The sequence below is a fragment of the Triticum aestivum genome, chromosome 2A (genome assembly GCF_018294505.1).
Source record: "Triticum aestivum cultivar Chinese Spring chromosome 2A, IWGSC CS RefSeq v2.1, whole genome shotgun sequence".
Lineage (NCBI taxonomy): Eukaryota > Viridiplantae > Streptophyta > Magnoliopsida > Poales > Poaceae > Triticum > Triticum aestivum.
Genome location: NC_057797.1, coordinates 272,330,371 through 272,351,354, shown reverse-complemented (window position 1 = coordinate 272,351,354; position 20,984 = coordinate 272,330,371). Strand labels below are relative to the sequence as shown.

Sequence of the window (20,984 nt, the reverse complement as noted above, 5' to 3'; positions counted from 1 at the left end):
GGGAGGAGGGGGCAACTGATAAGGCGAGATGAAGGAGACGTGGGACGCGCGTCCTTTCTAGCCGGATCCAGCTTGCCTGCTCCCTCCCCATGTTCCCATCCGTGCTCCCACTTCATCCTACGGCTGTCTTTTTTTCTTTTTTCCTTTCTAATCTAATCATCTCCCCCCTGATTTTAAGGGGATGGGCCCGGGTCTTATTTGCTTCAATCAAATTAAGCCACGTACGCGGGAGTACGGATGGGCACACGCACGGGGAGCAGGCAAGTCTCGTCCTTTCTAGCCAACGACCAGAAGAACGTGACCTGGCAATTTTAAGTGCTTTAAGATGTGTACTTGCAATCAACGGCTCAGGACGTGTTCGGGACGAGGAGCAACAATATGGCACGTTCGGGAGTTATTATAGAATCGGAAAAAAAAGAAGCAAACAGGCCCTTGTGCGCTGCTTCGGCCATTGCCTTCCCTCCCACCTGTCACGCAAACCCTTTGAGGCCTTGATAGTGGACTACGCCGCGACCTGGTCCACGGAGAGATAACGCCATGGTGGCTCGCAGGTTCGTAGTCCGGGAGGTCCCCGCCGACGAGGAGCACACGGTCGAGTACGACACGGAGGACGGACTCGACGTCCTCCGGTTTCAGATCTTCTCGCTCACCTCCGTCCCGCCCGACCTCCAGAAGGTTCGATCCCCATCCCGACGACACACACTCCGCTATCATCCGGGTGCTTTCGCTCCGCTGTTCGCTGATCCGGTGTGGTGCCCGTGCAGATCGTAGTGGAAGCGGATGGCTCCGTGGTCAACGACGGCACCGACCTCGAGTCAATTCCCGAGGGCCTGTGCCTCATGTCCATTGACGAGGGGGAGAACGCGGACTCGGCTTCGGCGGCGGCGACGGCGCAGGAGAAGTCCGATGAGGAACTGGCGAGGTTGATTGAGGTGCAGTTTCCCAGACCACTCACACCCCGCGATCATCCGGGTGTTTTGGCTCCGCTGTACTCTGATCCGGTGTAGTGCCCGTGCAGATCGAGGTGGATGCGGATGGCTCCGTGGTCGACGACGGCACCGACCTCGAGTCCATTTCTGAGGTCCTCCGCCTCGTCCCCATCGGCGAGGGGGATGACATGGACGCAGCGGCGGCTGTAGCTGCGAGGGCGCAGGAGAAGTCCGACGAGGAGCTCGCGAGGATGATTCAGGTGCGGTTTCGTTATGACATCCCTGGCTGTATCGGATGGTCTAGTGCGGTATGGAATTGGTCCAGGGGTTGGTCCTGGTTAGTGTGCAAATTGATCTGGTAATCTAGTTCACGCGATGGCTTTGGAGTTTGGAGTTTGGGTTGGACTAGGGTGAAACATGGGCACTGCATTTTACTGCATTGCAGTTTGGATGGTATCGGCAGGTCTTGTACTGTTTACATTTGTTCAAGATCATTTCTGTTTGATTGGGCAGTGAAAAGGGCAAGAGCTATGCTCCGTTTTCATACCTGCATCTGTTCAAACTTGCATAAATGTAGTTTGAGGGCAGCAAACAATTGCATCCCTTGTTTAAATACTTAAGTACTTCACCTAGGGGAAAAGAGAGAGAAGGAAATCCAAATATCGATCCCCTTTTGAACATAGGAATAGGATGTCATGAGTCATGACATGCTAAATCATACAGGAATTGGAAACACTGGAATTGGTAATAGAAGTTGTTTGATTGCTCCACAGGATAAACACATTAATCTTCTACACAGACTGAGTGATGCCATAGTTAGACAGAAAGGAAAATTTCCAAGAGGGCTACCCTCTTCGCCTACGAAGCACCGATACGACGACACGGAAATGGTGATATGGGTACGGGGATACTGGATACGGCAATTTTCAGAAATAGCAATATGCCGATGCGGCAAGTATAGATAAATAATTAATAAAATGGCATGTTATAAAGACAAAGAATAATTAAATGCATGAGATGAGATCAAAATACTGCCCCATAAGTTGCATACACTAGATAATACCCCGCGCGTTGCTGCGGGATTTGTAGTAATACATTGTCGAGAATAAATTAGAACATATAAAAGTTCTCTGCTTCATATTTATAGGTGTCTTACATTGCACATTTGCAAAATAGAAATTCACTTTGCACTCTAGAAAAAGTTGCTTCCGAAAAAAATGCAGTTATAGAAATAATGGTGGCAAAGTCTCGTGGCTCTTTTTTTTTCATGAATACCTTAATGAAGCAGACACAGTGGTATAAATCATATCTTTAGTTAGCTACATTGGTAAAAATGGGCTTACAATCCTCTAGAAATATAAAGAAAGGAAACCATTCACATCAGAAGATCTCTTATGCTTGATCTAAAAAAGGTAAACATAATTACCGTCGATAACCAATTAGTGGCTTTGCCAATGCCTTCTATGTAGCCTACATTGCAAGTCGAAGAAGCAATAAAACATGGGACATGAACATTCGATTGTCCCGGAGAAGATGGATGAACAAATATATGATTAATATCTTGCCTAGTCAAAAAAATATGATCAAGCATATGTTTCAAATGCATTCAGATGAAATGATACATAATAGTATTAGAGAAAAAGAAAACATGTTGATATCTTAACCAACTAAGTCATCTCCATTTATAGATGTGAGCAATCAAATAAGTGCATGCACAGTTTTGTTGCAAGTAGTTGTGTAACTTGCATGTAGCCTCGTAAAAGTACGCATCCCGTCTTAAGGTATCCATTGTGGCAAACACTTCATGTAGACATAAATAAGGAATGGTAGTGGTCCTGAAAAGTGAAAAGACAAACTGTCACATTTCTGTTGGCAATCTATGAAATGTGATGAAACAGATGGACTAACCAAATACATCTAAAGTCGATGTGAGTAGCGGGAAACTGTTAATGAATAGAAAGAAACTTTAACAACCAGAGCGCAAATTGAGATTGAAAATAATAATAATAATAATAATAATAATAATAATACAAAATTGGCCTGCATTGCTTCACTATCATGCTTTCAGAGACATCTGAAATGTAAATCCTGTGGCTAGTAAACAAATTTCATTAATGGGTATCCATAGAAAGGCATGATTCATAAGCTATTTCCATTCATAATTTAATCTGCCAGCTTAATAGTGCTTACCAAGGCCACAACTTGTGGAGATGACATGGACGTGTACCACTGCAAACAACAAAAGGCTTGATTAACAAAGACATGGGAAAAGGGACTACAGATGTAGCATAACCAAGCAGGACCGTAACTGAAGTCAATCTTGACTAATACAGATTTAGATGAACTAAATGTTGCTGCCTTAAGAGTAAAATAGAGACAGCCTGAAGGTAGTTTCTTCTATTACGGTGAGTACAACGAATCAGATTGACTTTGAAGAAAATTCCCTCGTACTCCATCACTCTCGACAAAAGAAACCTGTACATCATGCCACGATTTTGGATAAAGGTGCAGACACCAACGACCAACCTGATGTTGGAGACGATTAGAGCGATGTCGCTCCACAATTTAAAGAGGCACTTTAGCTGTAGCACGGGAAGTCATCCGAGAGCCGGCGGCGTCGTCGCTTCTGGGTAACCAGGCGGTGGTGGAGGACGCTCTTGAGGAGGCCGTTGAGGTGGCCGAGGTTGGACGCATCGGTACTGGAGGGTAGCGGCGCGGTTACCCTGCAGTACACAGGACCTCGCGAGGTGTTGCGCGCCGCCGCGCCGGACGGCAACCAGCGACAAAGAATCTCAATTCTTATGGGTCAGAGGCGGCGGCGGCCCTGCACCGGATCTTGTTGCGGTGGCGGAGGTGGGTTGCATGAGGGGTGGTTTCCTGGGTGAGCGCCAGAGGGCAGGGTTGCAGGGCACCGTCTGTTTTTTTTTTTTTGAGAATTCAGGGCACCCTCTGGTGGTGCGTTGCAGCGTGGGTGGGGGTTGAAAGCGTCGCCTGGTCTGCCAGGATACAGAGAGATGACTGATGGGCTTCTCTTTACCAGGTTTTACACTGATGGGCTTCAGTGGAAGACAGAGGAGGCCTTGTTTGATTAATTACCAGAGTTAAATATCTCAGAGAAAAAATTATCAGAGTTAAATCACACCATTGGTTGAAAAATGCTGAGGTGGATAGGCTGCATGTCAAGAGAAATAGGATAGTGGGGATGAACTATTTAGGTATTATAGATGCCTCTTTTCATCAAGTCCTCGTCTCGATGACTGAATGACCATCGATTTACTGAATCCTCATGGTACTTGCAAAATACATCATATGCTTGTATTAGAATTTGAAATATACATAACACTTGAACATGAAAAGCTGAAAACAGTAAAGACGTTGGCTCGTAGCTTGCTTACCCAATGATACATGCTTGATGCTTCCCAGCCTCTCAACTGAAGATTGGCCTGCAGATGTCATTGTCAGTATTTTACTCCCTAGCAATAGCTGCAACATCATCAGGTCAGCAGAAAATCATACTCCCTCCGTCCCAAAATAAGCGTCTCAACTTTGTACTAGCTCTAGTACAAATTTGTACTAAGCTCAAGACACTTATTTTGGGACGGAGGGAGCAGTTGATACAGCAGAAGCCAGCACCCAGTGCCCAGCTGCAGCTAGCAAGCACGCACACAAGTACAGAACAAGTACGCAGGCAGACACACCAAGCACGAACGCATGCACGCACGCCGCAGCAAGCACACACACAGCCAGCACACACGCACTCGGCAGGAAGCACACACAGAATCAGCACGCAGCAAGCCAGCAAGAGCGGGAGGACCAGACACCACCGGGAGAGAGCAGAGATTGGGAAGGGGCCGGGGGGGACACCTTGCTGGTGACGGCCAACAGGCGGCGGCGGACACTCCAAGCGGCGGCGAGATGAGTCCACGGAGCGGCGAGGCGAGTCCAGATGACCGCAACGGAATCCAGGCAGTGGCGGCGGTGGTAGCAACACGGCGGCGCACTCGTGCGGTCGCACCTGAATCCTCGATCCAATCTGCTGCACAACAAACTGCTAGAGAGAGTGCTGGCTGTTTAGGGTTACGACTTTGCAAGTGGTGGAGTGGGCTTTTACTGGGCTTCCCGTGTCGCTGGCGTGTCGGCGGCGTATCGGCATTTTTTTTCTTTTGTTTTAAATCGAAAATCACGATACCCCAGGGATATGCGTATCGCTGCGGTATCATGCTTATCGCCGCATCGGTGACGTACAGGATGGGGATACACAGGTTTTGCACGTATCGGTGCTTCGTAGCTCTTTGCGACGATTCTATAGATTTGGGGTGTAGGAAAGCAGTCCGTAGGAATTTGGGAAGTTCTTTCATTCCTTTGAACCAAAGGGCACCTATAGGAAAATATAACTATGCTTACTGATTTTTTCTTAGGCGGAAGAAGAGGCACTTCTACTGCAACAGTACAGCATACAAAGTGACGGAGGAGAGGTTTTCAGAGAAAGAGTTGAGCCATACATGCGCCAGGTTCTGAAGGTATGTAATTGGAATACTTTTCATTTGTAAAGCATTCCTTAATATTGTGGTTGTTTCTAGTTCTTGTTTGCTGACACTCATTTTGGATGTAGTACGAGGATCCGGTGCGTCAGGAAGCAGCTCTGAAGACGGTTCCTGTAGATGAACTTAAGGAGAAGGCGCTGATTTCACTGGCCAAGGTTTCTGTTTCTGCCTTGGCTTTCTGTTAGTTACTTTTTTTTTGTCTTGATGTTCTCTATATTTCTATAGAACTATGTTTCCTTGGACTTGATGATAATTATATTTTCTGGTACAAGTTTGGCTCCATAGAAAGTTGTCGTATTTTACTATTGTAAATTTTAATACCATGACTGTGTCTGGATATTTTTGTTGTCGTAATGGTGTGGATTGCTATATCAAGCTCTATGTTTGAAGGGATGTCTTGTCAGAAATTCTCATACAAGATTCTTTAGTAGGAAGGGATCTTCAGTTCTTCGAAAAATGAAGAGGATCATGCCTTTCTGTTGCAATTGCTTCTCTGGTTTAAGCAATCATTCAGGTTATTGAAACATTCTCATGACTCTTTTTTCGGTTATTTCTTTTTGCAGATGATTAGTGTCTTGTGTCTGATATGGTTTCATGAGAGTAATTACCGCTGGGAGGATCGCCGGGTGTTAGCTAACTGATAAGAGGGTTTAGATTAGGGATTACGAGTATGAAGTAGATGTGAGATAGATCGTAACTCTTCCCGCTTGATTAATTCATTTCGAGAGGTCATCCTTATATATAGAGGCCCAACAAGTCAAACCTAGGTAGCAAACTAATATCTTCTCTCTAATTAGTTTATTAAATGGTACGATTCCTAACTTAAAAGAACAGGAATATATCCATATATCCCTTAACTGGAGCCCAAGATAGCATGTGGGTGGCCAACCCACGTGACAGCTATCATATATATTCTATGGCATTACTTTTGCCATTTTGAATTATATAGAAGAACATTGAATTTAGTTTCTGAAAAGTAATGCTATTTGGAACATTGAACAGTGTTGTCAAAGAAGTCAAGCAAAGCAAAATGCCTCAGTGATTAGTATGTCCATAACAAATGTCCAGTGGTACTTGCATGGCTTCACTTGAGCCCGTGGAACATAGAGATTAAACACTATCTTTTTGAACTTCATCGAGCCTTATTATGGTATTATCAGTGGTATTTTTGTTTGGATTTCTATATTTCCACGTCACTCAGTACACACTATACAGCCTTACATGTGTGGTGGAACAGCTTAAGATAGAACTCATATACGCTTCATCTTTTAACATTGATGCTTATCTTTGCAAATGGGTTAACAATGATGCTTATCTTGCATATTGGCTAACAGTGATCCTTGTCCTTGCAGATGGGTTAATGCACCAGCTTGTGACATCTGTGACCGTGAAACATCTATGGTTGGAATGGGAAACCCACTTCCCTCAGAAATTGAATTCGGTGCCTCCCGTGTCGAGATCTATAGGTAGCATTCAGTAGAATTTTATTTAGTTGGACCTACTTCTGCTATCTTAATTCAAATTTATTTTTAGAACGGTCATGTTTCCTTCAACAACTTGCAAAATTGATATCCAAGTAAATGACAGTTCCACATCTTGAAGCCTGGTTATTTATGTACTAGCAATTTGGCTAGGTTCATCTTTTTGGGTGAGATGTGATACCACTTATTTTGGAGGAACAAAAGTTATGAAAAATTCTGAAGTTCTCTAATAGCATTCACGTGCTATGCATTTACCTTGCTACACATTTTCTGATAAACTTTTTACCCACACGTCGAGAAATGAAAAGGAAAAATTCTGCTTTGAATGTAATTGGAAGCTGTTCATTTAAACTTGCTCCTGTCTGCAGCAGGATCTAATGTGTGGACCAAATTTGGATCTGAAATTTCGTATGACAAGTAGATGCATCTTGTGCTCTGCTAGATCTCACCGAAAGGCTTACCCAAGTTACCCCTTGGTTACATATGCTATCTTATTTTGGTGTGCTCTCATCACCTTCATGTTCATTATCTGTCAAGTATAATTCCAGGAAATTATGTACCCTGCAACTGTTCCTGCAGCATAAGACAAATTCTTTTTGCACTTCTGTGTTTCATCTCTATCTGAATAACCATGTTTGTCAGGATCTGGATCAGGATCCTAGGCAGGATCATTTGCAGGTTGACATGATCAGTATTTTTATATTTTATGAGCATGATAGGATGCTAGTTAGAGCTCTGGAATGGCCCCACAGTGCTGTAGTATTATAAGATCCTACATACCAGAACAACTGTACTTCTATCCTTTTAATACTTCATCTCCTCGCACCTGGTGCTGTACTGTCAATACTTTTAGAACTTCATTTGCCTATATATAATTAATATATATATATATACACACACTTACTATTTTTAGGTGCAACCATTGTTCGAGCATCACCTGTTTCCCAAGGTACAATGATCCGTATAAGGTATGAGTAAGCTGTCCTAGCCTCCTGTGATCCTGGTAGTGGGTGTGTATTTTTTAAACCAAGCTGGAAATTAACATTTCTTGCTTTTTTGTAAGCTTATACAAACTAGGAAAGGACGCTGTGGAGAATGGGCGAATTGCTTCACATTCTACTGTCGAGTTTTTGGATATGAAGCTCGTTTGGTTAGTTTCATAATGCTCATAATCGTATTAGCTTCAGTAATGATTATGGTTTCCTTCACTGTAAGTGATTCCATATTTGTCAAATGGTTTGACGGCCTTCCATATCTGGCATATTCATTCATATTCGGTGGTTTAGTTGAATACAGAATTATCAAATGTCCACATTATTCAGTTACTGAATTGTTAGTATGAAACAATTGGTTTGGATTTCCCACTCAATTAATCATTGAAATAACATGTGCTAATATTATGATTATATGAGACACTGAAGTTCTCAACACTACCTGGTCAAAAAAAGTACTGAATGCTAGACTAGATTCGTAACTGATTATATCTCTTGAAAAGATTCCAGCCTCTGCTTCTTGTGAGTATTCTTTTTCATCATTCAGTTGCTTTGTTTTCTCCAAAAACCACTTACTGGAGTGCTCGTCCAATCGCCATATTGCTGCCTTGACTGGTCTTTACTCTTAGTTAGTTCAATAAATATGCTTCTTTACAAAGGCAATTTAAGTTCTGCTACAAGTCTGTTTTTAGCAAATGAATCCCTAAATTTTTAGTTCTACTGTGGTCAACAACTGAACATGCCTATTCTTTACTTCACAGATTCTGGATTTCACTGATCATGTTTGGACAGAATGTTTTTCAAACCTCTATGGGAGGTTAGTATGACCTATCCACCACTGCTTCAAATGCGGTACTTTATTTCCATTTTAATTAACGCCACAGTTCTGGAATGTTCAGATGGATTCACTTAGATCCATGCGAAGGAGTCTATGATAATCCCTTGCTGTATGAGAAAGGGTAAAATACAATCCTACCCAACTGATTTCTGCATATTATTTTGACATATAATTCATCTAATAGTTTGTCTAATTTTCACTTCATATTGATGTTGTGTTGCATCGGTTTTCTAGGTGGAACAAGAAATTAGATTATGCAATTGGTATCTCAAAAGATGGAGTACATGATATAACAAAACGCTACACCAGAAAGTGGCATGAGGTAGAATTTTCTTGCTTGGTTAGGGGCTGCGTTGGAGGTAGGGGGCCTGTATTGGCGCGCGTGCGCACGCGTGTTTGTCGGGAACGATCTTTGTCATTTTTGAAGAAATTGTTCTCATTGTTACCTAATGTGCCATGCGGCTTTACATTTGCAGGTTCTCTCTAGGCGGACCATTACCTCCGAGGATACAGTTTCAGCTATTCTGATGAATATAACTAGAAAGTGTCGCAGTGGATTGTCAAGTAATGAACACTTAGCCTTAGAAAAACGTGACAGGAAAGAGTCCGAGGAACTTAGTAAAGCTACCTATCTTGAAGTTAACAACAGCATATCTCTACCTGGAAGGCAAAGTGGTTCTGTGGAATGGAGAGCAGCAAGGTCAGAATTGGGCCAAGCAGACTCACTCAGTTGCTCGTCGTGTCCTATTCGGAGATGTGTGGATGCTCATGTTTCAAAAATACATGATGCTCTTTCAGCTATTCTTTCTCATTTTTGTGATAATAACATCCCTAATGAAAGAATCATTGAAGTTTTTGTCACATTGAGGAGCTTGATGCAAAATCTTAAAGATGCTAACTTCAAAAGCAGGAGAGTCACATTAGATCAAAAATCACAGCAAATTTTTGAGATACTTCCCTCTGCGGAAAGATTGCTTTCTGCTATTTCTTTAAAAGCAGAGTTACACACTGTTGGAGATCCATCCGTGGCTACAGATGGAAATCTAATACATACATCCTTAGCATTACCAGTAGCACTAGATGCAGTTGATGAGATACTAAGTAACTATAAGAGCAATATCTTTTACACAAAAGGTCATCAATTCCCAAGAGGCAATAGACTCTGTTCAGGTTCAGTCCTTGCAAGCAGTGAGCAGCTCCCAATTGGAATTGTATGTGTTGCAAATTAATCATTTTTTATGTATCCATTTATCAGGGTTTGCCCTAAAATATTGAAATCATTTCAGGCAACAGCAGCCTTTGACGGCATTCGCTTGTCCAAATGGGAAGAACCTGATGGAGCCAAAGGTAATTTGGTGCTACCAATATAACTTCTTCACAATCTTATCATTCATTTTCTTTATAAAATACTACTTCACCCGTCCCACAATATAAGATAGTTCTTCAAGCTAACATATAAGACGTTTTTGCATTTCAGTTCGATTGAACTGCAAAACCGTCTTATATTTAGTTACAGAGGTAGTAGCATATATTTTCTTGTTTGTACTCCTGTGATTTTTTTTTTCGAAATAGGGTTTCCCCCCGCTTTAGATTATAAAGCGACGGCCAAAGAAAGCCAGCACCATTTTCATGTCATATGCAGCCAACCAGTTTTTGACAGCAGTGTCTGGTCAACTGTCGAGCTGACGTTCTGCAGAATTTTCATGTTGTGCATAAGAACACTATTGAATTGTTCCAACTACTTATGATTGATTGATTGGGGAATTTTATTGATTTGCTGTATGGCAAAATTAATTTGCAGGATGTTGGCTAATGTACAAGGTGCATGGTGGCCAAACTTGCGAGTTGGAGTCATATGATTTGATGTCAGCTAATGATGCTCCCGAGAGGGATCCAATGGGCTGGTACATTTACTAAAAAAACTGTTCCTTGGCTGTCTGATGTGCTTCTATTCGGTATAATGACTATCGAACTTATGCTGTATGTTATGCGCGTAAATAACTCATGAGCGCCTGTCATGGGCCTATAGCCCTACAACTACAGGGGACACACCAGGCCAAGGCAGGGCATCTCAATTGAACATCTTTATCTCCTGGGGATTTGTTAGGATTAGATTCCAGGTAAAGAATATTATTTCCAGAAGTTGGAGATAGCCTGCTAAGGGGATGAGACAGCCACCACAGGGAGGGCACATATCTATTATCAGTTAATCAGAGAATAATCCATTCTGTTCCCATACTCCTTTCTGTGATGCAACATTTTCCTGCCATTTTTGTTGCTGTATCGCTGACAACATTGTTGGTTTTATTACTAAGTACTCCCTCTGTATCTTTTTATAAGATGTTTTTAGAGTCTATGACAGTGTTAAAAAAACTTCTTACATTAAGTTACAGAGGGACTAGTTTTTATGCGAACGGTGTTACTTGCTACTCAAGTTATTCATATTGTTAATAGAAGTTGCCTGTTAGAGAGTAGTATGTCACTAGCTTTGCCTGCTTTTAACCTTCTTTGAAATGCGAGCAATTTTAACATGCTCCCTCTTACCCCCTCTTTTCACATGGGAGGTAAGAAGGTAAGAGTTAATCAGACCACTACTTACTCAAATCAATGGTTCAGATCTATTATGCACTCTTACCTCTCATGTGAAAAGGGGAGGTAAGAGGGACCATGCTAAAATTTGTCTTGAAATGATGATATTCTGCAAGTCAGTAACAATGTTGCATTGCAGGGTCCTTGAAGGGAGCACAGACCAAAGGTCTACCTGGAATACTATTGATGCTCGGAGTTCTGTAATCTTTGGCAGCCGTTTCTGTAGGAAATCATTTACTGTTGACAAGAGATACAAAGCAAATGTACTTCGGTACGTTTTATGGTTTATTATCGGATGATATAGTCATGTTGCATTCTGCGTATATTATTCTTGCGACTAAAAATAAGCTAAGCTTCGCTTGCCTTTGCCAGGTTTCGGTTTCTACGTGGGAGAGAATCTAGTGCCAATCCAAGGTTTCAAATAGGATCCATCGACTTCTACGGGGAAACACACATGGCCTGATCGCAGGTGTTAATTTGTGTGTACAAAACCCAACAAAACCTTGTCGAATCATGCACGTATCATGACCAGTACTATATATGCAACCAATAATTGTACTGATTATATTGGATGATTGTAAATTCCGGTTCTACTCTGGAAGAGGTTCTTTTCCTTTCAACCTGTGAGCACCTGTGCATCGCCATTACTCCCGCTAGCTCCACTATGGGTTGGCACCTCGACTACCTCGTCATTTTCCCTCTTTGTCAAAAATGCGCTATGAGCATCTGTTGGCCTTCAATATCCTCGAGCCTCCAAAATGAAACGTCCCATTCAAGATGCTGGCCCCATCGGCACAAACACCCCCTGTTTCAGGAAAAAGTCCAAAACAAACCTTGAACTTATATACAAAAGCTAAATCGAATCCTGAACTTTCAATTCTTGAAATTAGCACACCAAACTCTATGATCCCAGTCTATTTTGAACCTTGAAACCGTTACACTGGGATTTGCTGACTTGGCAAGTCAAATCGAGCCGGCCCATTAGACCAGTGGCTCGTGCCCCTGCTCTGCGATGGTTTTATTGTTTTTTTCTATTGCTTTTTTCCTTTGTGTTTTCTTTATTTCTCAACGGTTTTCTTCAGCTTTTTTTCTGTCGTATTACTTTATGCACTTTCGACTTTTTTCAAATACATTATGTACATTTAAAAAAAACATGCTTTCAACTTTTTCTGAATACACAGTAATGTTTTGCCAAATACATGTTTAGCATTTCCTAAATGAAAATGAACATTTTACAAAACTAGACAAACATTTTTTACATTGTTTAAAAAGTTGCTCCCATTTTTAATATAAAATGAAAAATTGTACTGTTTTCAAAAAGTTGTTCATTTTTTAGAAGTATTCAACATTTTTTTCACACCTTTGTTCAGGTTTCAAAAGTTGCTCCCATTTTTTTAAAATTTCAGAAAGTGTTCGGATTTTCAAAAAAATTTAGTTTTCAAAATTCATTCGCATTTATTCAAAAAGTGTTCACTTTTTCGAAATTCATTCTGTTTTCAGAATGTTGTTCATATTTTAAAAAGTACTCAACGTCTCACACATTTGTTCACATGTGTTTACGTTTTTTCTAATCTTGACTTTGCGGCGTGTTGCTAAATTGATCGGGCCTCTTATTCAATCAATAAGAACCGAACCATTTGTTCCACTGGCTTGGGCGGGAAGTTGGCAGCACCAAGTCGCAAGTTCGACTCCTTTGGGTTGCCTATTTTGTGTGTATTTTTTACGTCGCGCCTTATGAAAAAGGAAAAAAAATAACTCGCTTCGCACGCCGTGGGACGGCCCGGTCACGTCCGCAATCAACAGTAGTAGTAGCTGTCTATTTCAATTCATGTATTATGAAAAAAAAACGAAAAAAATCTCAGTCTTTTTTTTTGCGCCTGTTGGGCCGGCCCAATGGCTTCCACAGTCAACAATCCCAGGATTCAACCTGCCACATCGACAATCCCTGTTTGGAAATGCTCTCAAGGTTTAAAATAGACCGGGATCAAAGAGTTTAGTGTACTGATTTCGGGAATTGAAAGTTCAGGATTTAATTTAGCTTTTGTCTATAAATTAAATGTTTATTTTGGACTTTTTCCCCGTTCCCTAATGCTAACACAAGCGTTTCACATGGATAACACTTCCTTGACTATATCAATAGCAGCAAGGGGTTTCGGTAAAAATGCCGAATGTCGAACCTACCATGAGGCATGACGTTCGTTCGTTCAATCACGATGAGGAGGGAGGGATTCACACCGAGGCACAATTTTAGCTTCAATCGGCGAGGGGATGGGTGCTCGTGTCTCTCTGAACGATGCATGTACAAGGGGGTAGGGATGGAGGTGGACGCATTCGCATCCGTCCGCGCCCAAAAGCACACTAACCCTTGTTACTTTAATAGATGTGTTAGACTTAATTAGTCTTCCAAATGATAAGTGCCACACGTGTGGTATGAAGCTTTCCCGCCCTGACGTTTTTTACAACTAAAGTTGCCATCCAAAAGGAAAAACAAATAAAAAAATGTCATCCGAAAATAAAGTTGCCATCCTCGCGTCACTAAACTTGTCATAAAATACGTTGAAGTTGACATGTGTTTGTGCCACACGTATGTCACTTATCAGAGTCCATTAGTATCATGATGCGGACATTCGATGAATCTTGTACACCGTCCGTCTACATGCTTATAAGGGAAATGTTGGGCAATGTTTCTGTGGGTTTGAACATGCGTAGAACTAAGAATCATGAAATTGGGGACCAACTTCTCGGTCGGTCATCCATCATAGAATTGCTCCAAGCCAAGCACGCTTAATTTTGGAGTTCTTTTTAAATGGGCTCCTAAAAAAAGGAATTCCTTGTTGATATGCGTAGTCTATCATTCCTATCAAAAGATGCTCTCACATGCATGAAATTAGCATGATACCGTCCAATTTCCAGCCGACTCGCATGATACAACCGTTCGCGATGTAGTCCACTCCTAATTTCTCCTTTGCTATTTCTTCCATAATTTTTTGCATATAAACCCCTTTTCAACTACTTTTGCACATTAGATCCTCAAATTTAAACACAACATATAGTCCAAATGACGTACAAGTCCAAATAAAACATAATCAAAGCACAACAATCAAGTGTCATGAATTACCCACATGTGCTCAACAAGTTCACCTTGGAGAGGGTGATGAGCTTCTCGCTTTTCGATCCTGTGATATGCTACGAGGAATCTCTGGATCTTGTTTGCTTGATCTTCCGACTCCACATGTACCCTATTGTAGGCGACTATCCTCTCTCATCCTCGATGATCGGTCACATCCTAGATTTTTTCCAAATCTGGTATGTTAAAAATTTCATAGGGGATTAAAAAAATTTCTAGGAAAAACCCATGAATGTCTAGACTTGCTTGTGATTAACTTCGATTTGCTTGATTGTTTGCTTAGGAAGGGTTAAAATCCCGATGCAACTAGTTCAAACCTAGCTAGCCATTGGCAGAAACCAAACCATCTTGAAATATTATTTGGGCGTAAGGATACCCATAACAAGACCCAAATAATATTCACAGCCAAATGAATTTTCCCAAAAGAATTGAGTTGGATCTGTTTTGAAATCAATTCAAAAAGTCAAGGGAAATTATTTAAAAATGGCTTTGCATTTATTTGGCAGGAAAAGGATTTTCTTAAGTCCAAATAATGAGTTTGACCTTCTGCCAATTTTTTAAATTGGATTTGAAACACAATTGGTTTTGAAACCAAATTCAAATTCAAAAGGAAAATATAAGTGCAAGAATATATGTCCAAAATGTCCATACAAAAGGAAAAACAAATAAAAAAAATGTCATCCGAAAATAAAGTTGCCATCCTCGCGTCACTAAACTTGTCATAAAATACGTTGAAGTTGACATGTGTTTGTGCCACACGTATGTCACTTATCAGAGTCCATTAGTATCATGATGCGGACATTCGATGAATCTTGTACACCGTCCGTCTACATGCTTATAAGGGAAATGTTGGGCAATGTTTCTGTGGGTTTGAACATGCGTAGAACTAAGAATCATGAAATTGGGGACCAACTTCTCGGTCGGTCATCCATCATAGAATTGCTCCAAGCCAAGCACGCTTAATTTTGGAGTTCTTTTTAAATGGGCTCCTAAAAAAAGGAATTCCTTGTTGATATGCGTAGTCTATCATTCCTATCAAAAGATGCTCTCACATGCATGAAATTAGCATGATACCGTCCAATTTCCAGCCGACTCGCATGATACAACCGTTCGCGATGTAGTCCACTCCTAATTTCTCCTTTGCTATTTCTTCCATAATTTTTTGCATATAAACCCCTTTTCAACTACTTTTGCACATTAGATCCTCAAATTTAAACACAACATATAGTCCAAATGACGTACAAGTCCAAATAAAACATAATCAAAGCACAACAATCAAGTGTCATGAATTACCCACATGTGCTCAACAAGTTCACCTTGGAGAGGGTGATGAGCTTCTCGCTTTTCGATCCTGTGATATGCTACGAGGAATCTCTGGATCTTGTTTGCTTGATCTTCCGACTCCACATGTACCCTATTGTAGGCGACTATCCTCTCTCATCCTCGATGATCGGTCACATCCTAGATTTTTTCCAAATCTGGTATGTTAAAAATTTCATAGGGGATTAAAAAAATTTCTAGGAAAAACCCATGAATGTCTAGACTTGCTTGTGATTAACTTCGATTTGCTTGATTGTTTGCTTAGGAAGGGTTAAAATCCCGATGCAACTAGTTCAAACCTAGCTAGCCATTGGCAGAAACCAAACCATCTTGAAATATTATTTGGGCGTAAGGATACCCATAACAAGACCCAAATAATATTCACAGCCAAATGAATTTTCCCAAAAGAATTGAGTTGGATCTGTTTTGAAATCAATTCAAAAAGTCAAGGGAAATTATTTAAAAATGGCTTTGCATTTATTTGGCAGGAAAAGGATTTTCTTAAGTCCAAATAATGAGTTTGACCTTCTGCCAATTTTTTAAATTGGATTTGAAACACAATTGGTTTTGAAACCAAATTCAAATTCAAAAGGAAAATATAAGTGCAAGAATATATGTCCAAAATGTCCATACAAAAGGAAAAACAAATAAAAAAAATGTCATCCGAAAATAAAGTTGCCATCCTCGCGTCACTAAACTTGTCATAAAATACGTTGAAGTTGACATGTGTTTGTGCCACACGTATGTCACTTATCAGAGTCCATTAGTATCATGATGCGGACATTCGATGAATCTTGTACACCGTCCGTCTACATGCTTATAAGGGAAATGTTGGGCAATGTTTCTGTGGGTTTGAACATGCGTAGAACTAAGAATCATGAAATTGGGGACCAACTTCTCGGTCGGTCATCCATCATAGAATTGCTCCAAGCCAAGCACGCTTAATTTTGGAGTTCTTTTTAAATGGGCTCCTAAAAAAAGGAATTCCTTGTTGATATGCGTAGTCTATCATTCCTATCAAAAGATGCTCTCACATGCATGAAATTAGCATGATACCGTCCAATTTCCAGCCGACTCGCATGATACAACCGTTCGCGATGTAGTCCACTCCTAATTTCTCCTTTGCTATTTCTTCCATAATTTTTTGCATATAAACCCCTTTTCAACTACTTTTGCACATTAGATCCTCAAATTTAAACACAACATATAGTCCAAATGACGTACAAGTCCAAATAAAACATAATCAAAGCACAACAATCAAGTGTCATGAATTACCCACATGTGCTCAACAAGTTCACCTTGGAGAGGGTGATGAGCTTCTCGCTTTTCGATCCTGTGATATGCTACGAGGAATCTCTGGATCTTGTTTGCTTGATCTTCCGACTCCACATGTACCCTATTGTAGGCGACTATCCTCTCTCATCCTCGATGATCGGTCACATCCTAGATTTTTTCCAAATCTGGTATGTTAAAAATTTCATAGGGGATTAAAAAAATTTCTAGGAAAAACCCATGAATGTCTAGACTTGCTTGTGATTAACTTCGATTTGCTTGATTGTTTGCTTAGGAAGGGTTAAAATCCCGATGCAACTAGTTCAAACCTAGCTAGCCATTGGCAGAAACCAAACCATCTTGAAATATTATTTGGGCGTAAGGATACCCATAACAAGACCCAAATAATATTCACAGCCAAATGAATTTTCCCAAAAGAATTGAGTTGGATCTGTTTTGAAATCAATTCAAAAAGTCAAGGGAAATTATTTAAAAATGGCTTTGCATTTATTTGGCAGGAAAAGGATTTTCTTAAGTCCAAATAATGAGTTTGACCTTCTGCCAATTTTTTAAATTGGATTTGAAACACAATTGGTTTTGAAACCAAATTCAAATTCAAAAGGAAAATATAAGTGCAAGAATATATGTCCAAAATGTCCATACAAAAGGAAAAACAAATAAAAAAATGTCATCCGAAAATAAAGTTGCCATCCTCGCGTCACTAAACTTGTCATAAAATACGTTGAAGTTGACATGTGTTTGTGCCACACGTATGTCACTTATCAGAGTCCATTAGTATCATGATGCGGACATTCGATGAATCTTGTACACCGTCCGTCTACATGCTTATAAGGGAAATGTTGGGCAATGTTTCTGTGGGTTTGAACATGCGTAGAACTAAGAATCATGAAATTGGGGACCAACTTCTCGGTCGGTCATCCATCATAGAATTGCTCCAAGCCAAGCACGCTTAATTTTGGAGTTCTTTTTAAATGGGCTCCTAAAAAAAGGAATTCCTTGTTGATATGCGTAGTCTATCATTCCTATCAAAAGATGCTCTCACATGCATGAAATTAGCATGATACCGTCCAATTTCCAGCCGACTCGCATGATACAACCGTTCGCGATGTAGTCCACTCCTAATTTCTCCTTTGCTATTTCTTCCATAATTTTTTGCATATAAACCCCTTTTCAACTACTTTTGCACATTAGATCCTCAAATTTAAACACAACATATAGTCCAAATGACGTACAAGTCCAAATAAAACATAATCAAAGCACAACAATCAAGTGTCATGAATTACCCACATGTGCTCAACAAGTTCACCTTGGAGAGGGTGATGAGCTTCTCGCTTTTCGATCCTGTGATATGCTACGAGGAATCTCTGGATCTTGTTTGCTTGATCTTCCGACTCCACATGTACCCTATTGTAGGCGACTATCCTCTCTCATCCTCGATGATCGGTCACATCCTAGATTTTTTCCAAATCTGGTATGTTAAAAATTTCATAGGGGATTAAAAAATTTCTAGGAAAAACCCATGAATGTCTAGACTTGCTTGTGATTAACTTCGATTTGCTTGATTGTTTGCTTAGGAAGGGTTAAAATCCCGATGCAACTAGTTCAAACCTAGCTAGCCATTGGCAGAAACCAAACCATCTTGAAATATTATTTGGGCGTAAGGATACCCATAACAAGACCCAAATAATATTCACAGCCAAATGAATTTTCCCAAAAGAATTGAGTTGGATCTGTTTTGAAATCAATTCAAAAAGTCAAGGGAAATTATTTAAAAATGGCTTTGCATTTATTTGGCAGGAAAAGGATTTTCTTAAGTCCAAATAATGAGTTTGACCTTCTGCCAATTTTTTAAATTGGATTTGAAACACAATTGGTTTTGAAACCAAATTCAAATTCAAAAGGAAAATATAAGTGCAAGAATATATGTCCAAAATGTCCATACAAAAGGTTGGCATAGTCATAAATATTCCATTTGGAATTTAGAGCAAGTTTTTAGTTTGAAGAAAATTCAAATTCAAAACCTATTTGAATTTCCAGATAAAACAGAAAAAGAAAAAGGGAAAAACAGAAACAGAAAATAAAATAAAAAGAAAAGGGCCCAGCCAGCCAGCTAGCCAGGCCATAGCCAAACTAGCTAGCCAGCCCGGCACCACACCTGCGCCCCTCTCTCTCCTTCCTCTCATCGACCGCCTGGGCCTGTGTGTCAGCACCGTCCCCCACCTCCCACAACCGCTCCCGCGCCCACATCGCCCACAACCGCACACCCGCGCCCATGATACCCCCACTCGCGCACTCAGGCCAGGCCAGGACCTTCCTCCATGTCCTATAAATCCACCCCATCGCCTTCTCCCAAAGCTCCATTACCGTAGCATCCCTTGTCCCCAGGCTGCTCTGCCGTGACCCCCTCTCCGCCGTACTGACCTAGGATCTCGTCGGCGCAATTCCGCTAAGCCGCAATCCCTCGTGCCCCACCGCTGCCACCATTCGACTCGCCGCTTCATGACTTACTCTCTAGACATCCTCCGTGAGCCCCAAGACCTCTCGACCCCAACTCCGACAAGGACCAAGCCCAACCGCCGCTGTGGGCTTCACTCCGGCGAGGTGAGCACACGTTTGACCCGCGCACCGTGTACATCATCTTCGGTACGTTCTCGCGCATCTCCATGGCCCTTTGCTTCATCCACATGCGCTCAATTTTGAGCTTTGCCAACACTTCCCAAAGCCTTCGCCGTCGTGCATAACTCCGACAACCCCTCGACGTCGCTTCCCTCATCCCCAGTGACCACCAAGGCCACTAGGGGACCCGTGACGCCGAGCCGCACCCGTCCATGCCCTCTGCCGTCTCTAGCACCCACGGGAATGACCGGAGCGACCATGTCCGAGGCCAGCGGTGCCATGCTCGCATTTTTCGGCTAGATTCCAGCGAAGATCTCCGGTGAGTCGAAACCCTAACCCCCTCTGATCTATTCCCGACCGTCAGGTCTTGATCGCACGACACAGACACACCCACTTATTTGAATCGGTATCAACCAATCAGGAACTGCCATGTCACCACCTTATCCTGAGAAAATTCATTTAGCTAAATTGATTTGGCAATTTTGCAGAACCCCCCCAGATATTCTAACCATCATAACTATTTATGTATAAGTCCAAATTGAGTGAAACTTTTTGCAAAACGATCCTTAGGAAATGCACTTTCACCTAGATAAATAAAATTTAAAATTTGAATAATTTAAAATTTAAATTCCAATAGAATGAATTTGAATTTAAATAGGGCATAACTTGCAAATTATAAATCCAATGAAATTGATACTTTCTGCAAAGTGAACTAGTGAGATACAATTTCATCTTAGCTAATGTAGTACAATTTTAAATAATTTAAAATTTGAACTTGAATATAGTTAAATAGTAGTTATAATTAAAACAATGTTTAAACCTAAATTTGGTTTAACTTTGAATTAAAAATGTTTATTGGAATAATTACTTTGCAACTAGGTTCAGAAACCTAAAAATGAACTTTAGTAAATATTTTTGGATTATTATTTGAATTTAGGAAGTTAAATTAATTTGAATTAATTTCAAACATAATTTGATTATAACTTTTAAACCATAGGTTTAACTTGAATAAAATTATTGCAACATGCTTTAGTAAATTGAATTGAACCTATTAAATATTTGTGGCATCACAATTGACTTTAAGTTAAATTAAGTGTAAATTCAAACTTAAATAAAGTTTGAAAACTATTTACACATAGCAAATCATTTTGGATTTAGAGTTGACTTTAGTTTGAACTTTAATCAAATAAATAAACTTTAGTAATTATATTGGACTTGTATTTGAATTTAGGGAAGAATTAATTGTATTTGAGTT

The 20,984-nt window shown here is 40.7% G+C and overlaps 1 protein-coding gene across 2 annotated transcripts; it reads left to right on the top strand.

Annotated features, from left to right (window-relative positions):
* Positions 1–419: 419 nt before the first annotated feature.
* LOC123188515 (peptide-N(4)-(N-acetyl-beta-glucosaminyl)asparagine amidase) lies at positions 420–11,993 on the top strand. 2 transcript variants are annotated; one of them, XR_006494750.1, is made up of 18 exons: positions 420–675; positions 765–932; positions 1,019–1,189; positions 5,348–5,449; positions 5,542–5,628; positions 5,905–5,987; positions 6,826–6,939; positions 7,868–7,922; positions 8,018–8,104; positions 8,708–8,763; positions 8,846–8,905; positions 9,019–9,106; positions 9,261–9,995; positions 10,071–10,131; positions 10,586–10,688; positions 10,814–10,904; positions 11,513–11,644; positions 11,746–11,993. XR_006494750.1 is itself a non-coding variant. In XM_044600675.1 (17 exons), exons 1-17 carry the CDS (start codon positions 538–540, stop codon positions 11,834–11,836), a joined length of 2,331 nt encoding a protein of 776 aa, XP_044456610.1. In that variant the 5' UTR covers positions 420–537; the 3' UTR covers positions 11,837–11,993. The 2 variants fall into 2 exon arrangements, 1 of the variants encoding a protein (XP_044456610.1); XM_044600675.1 differs by lacking the exon at positions 10,814–10,904.
* The last annotated feature ends 8,991 nt before the right edge of the window (positions 11,994–20,984 follow it).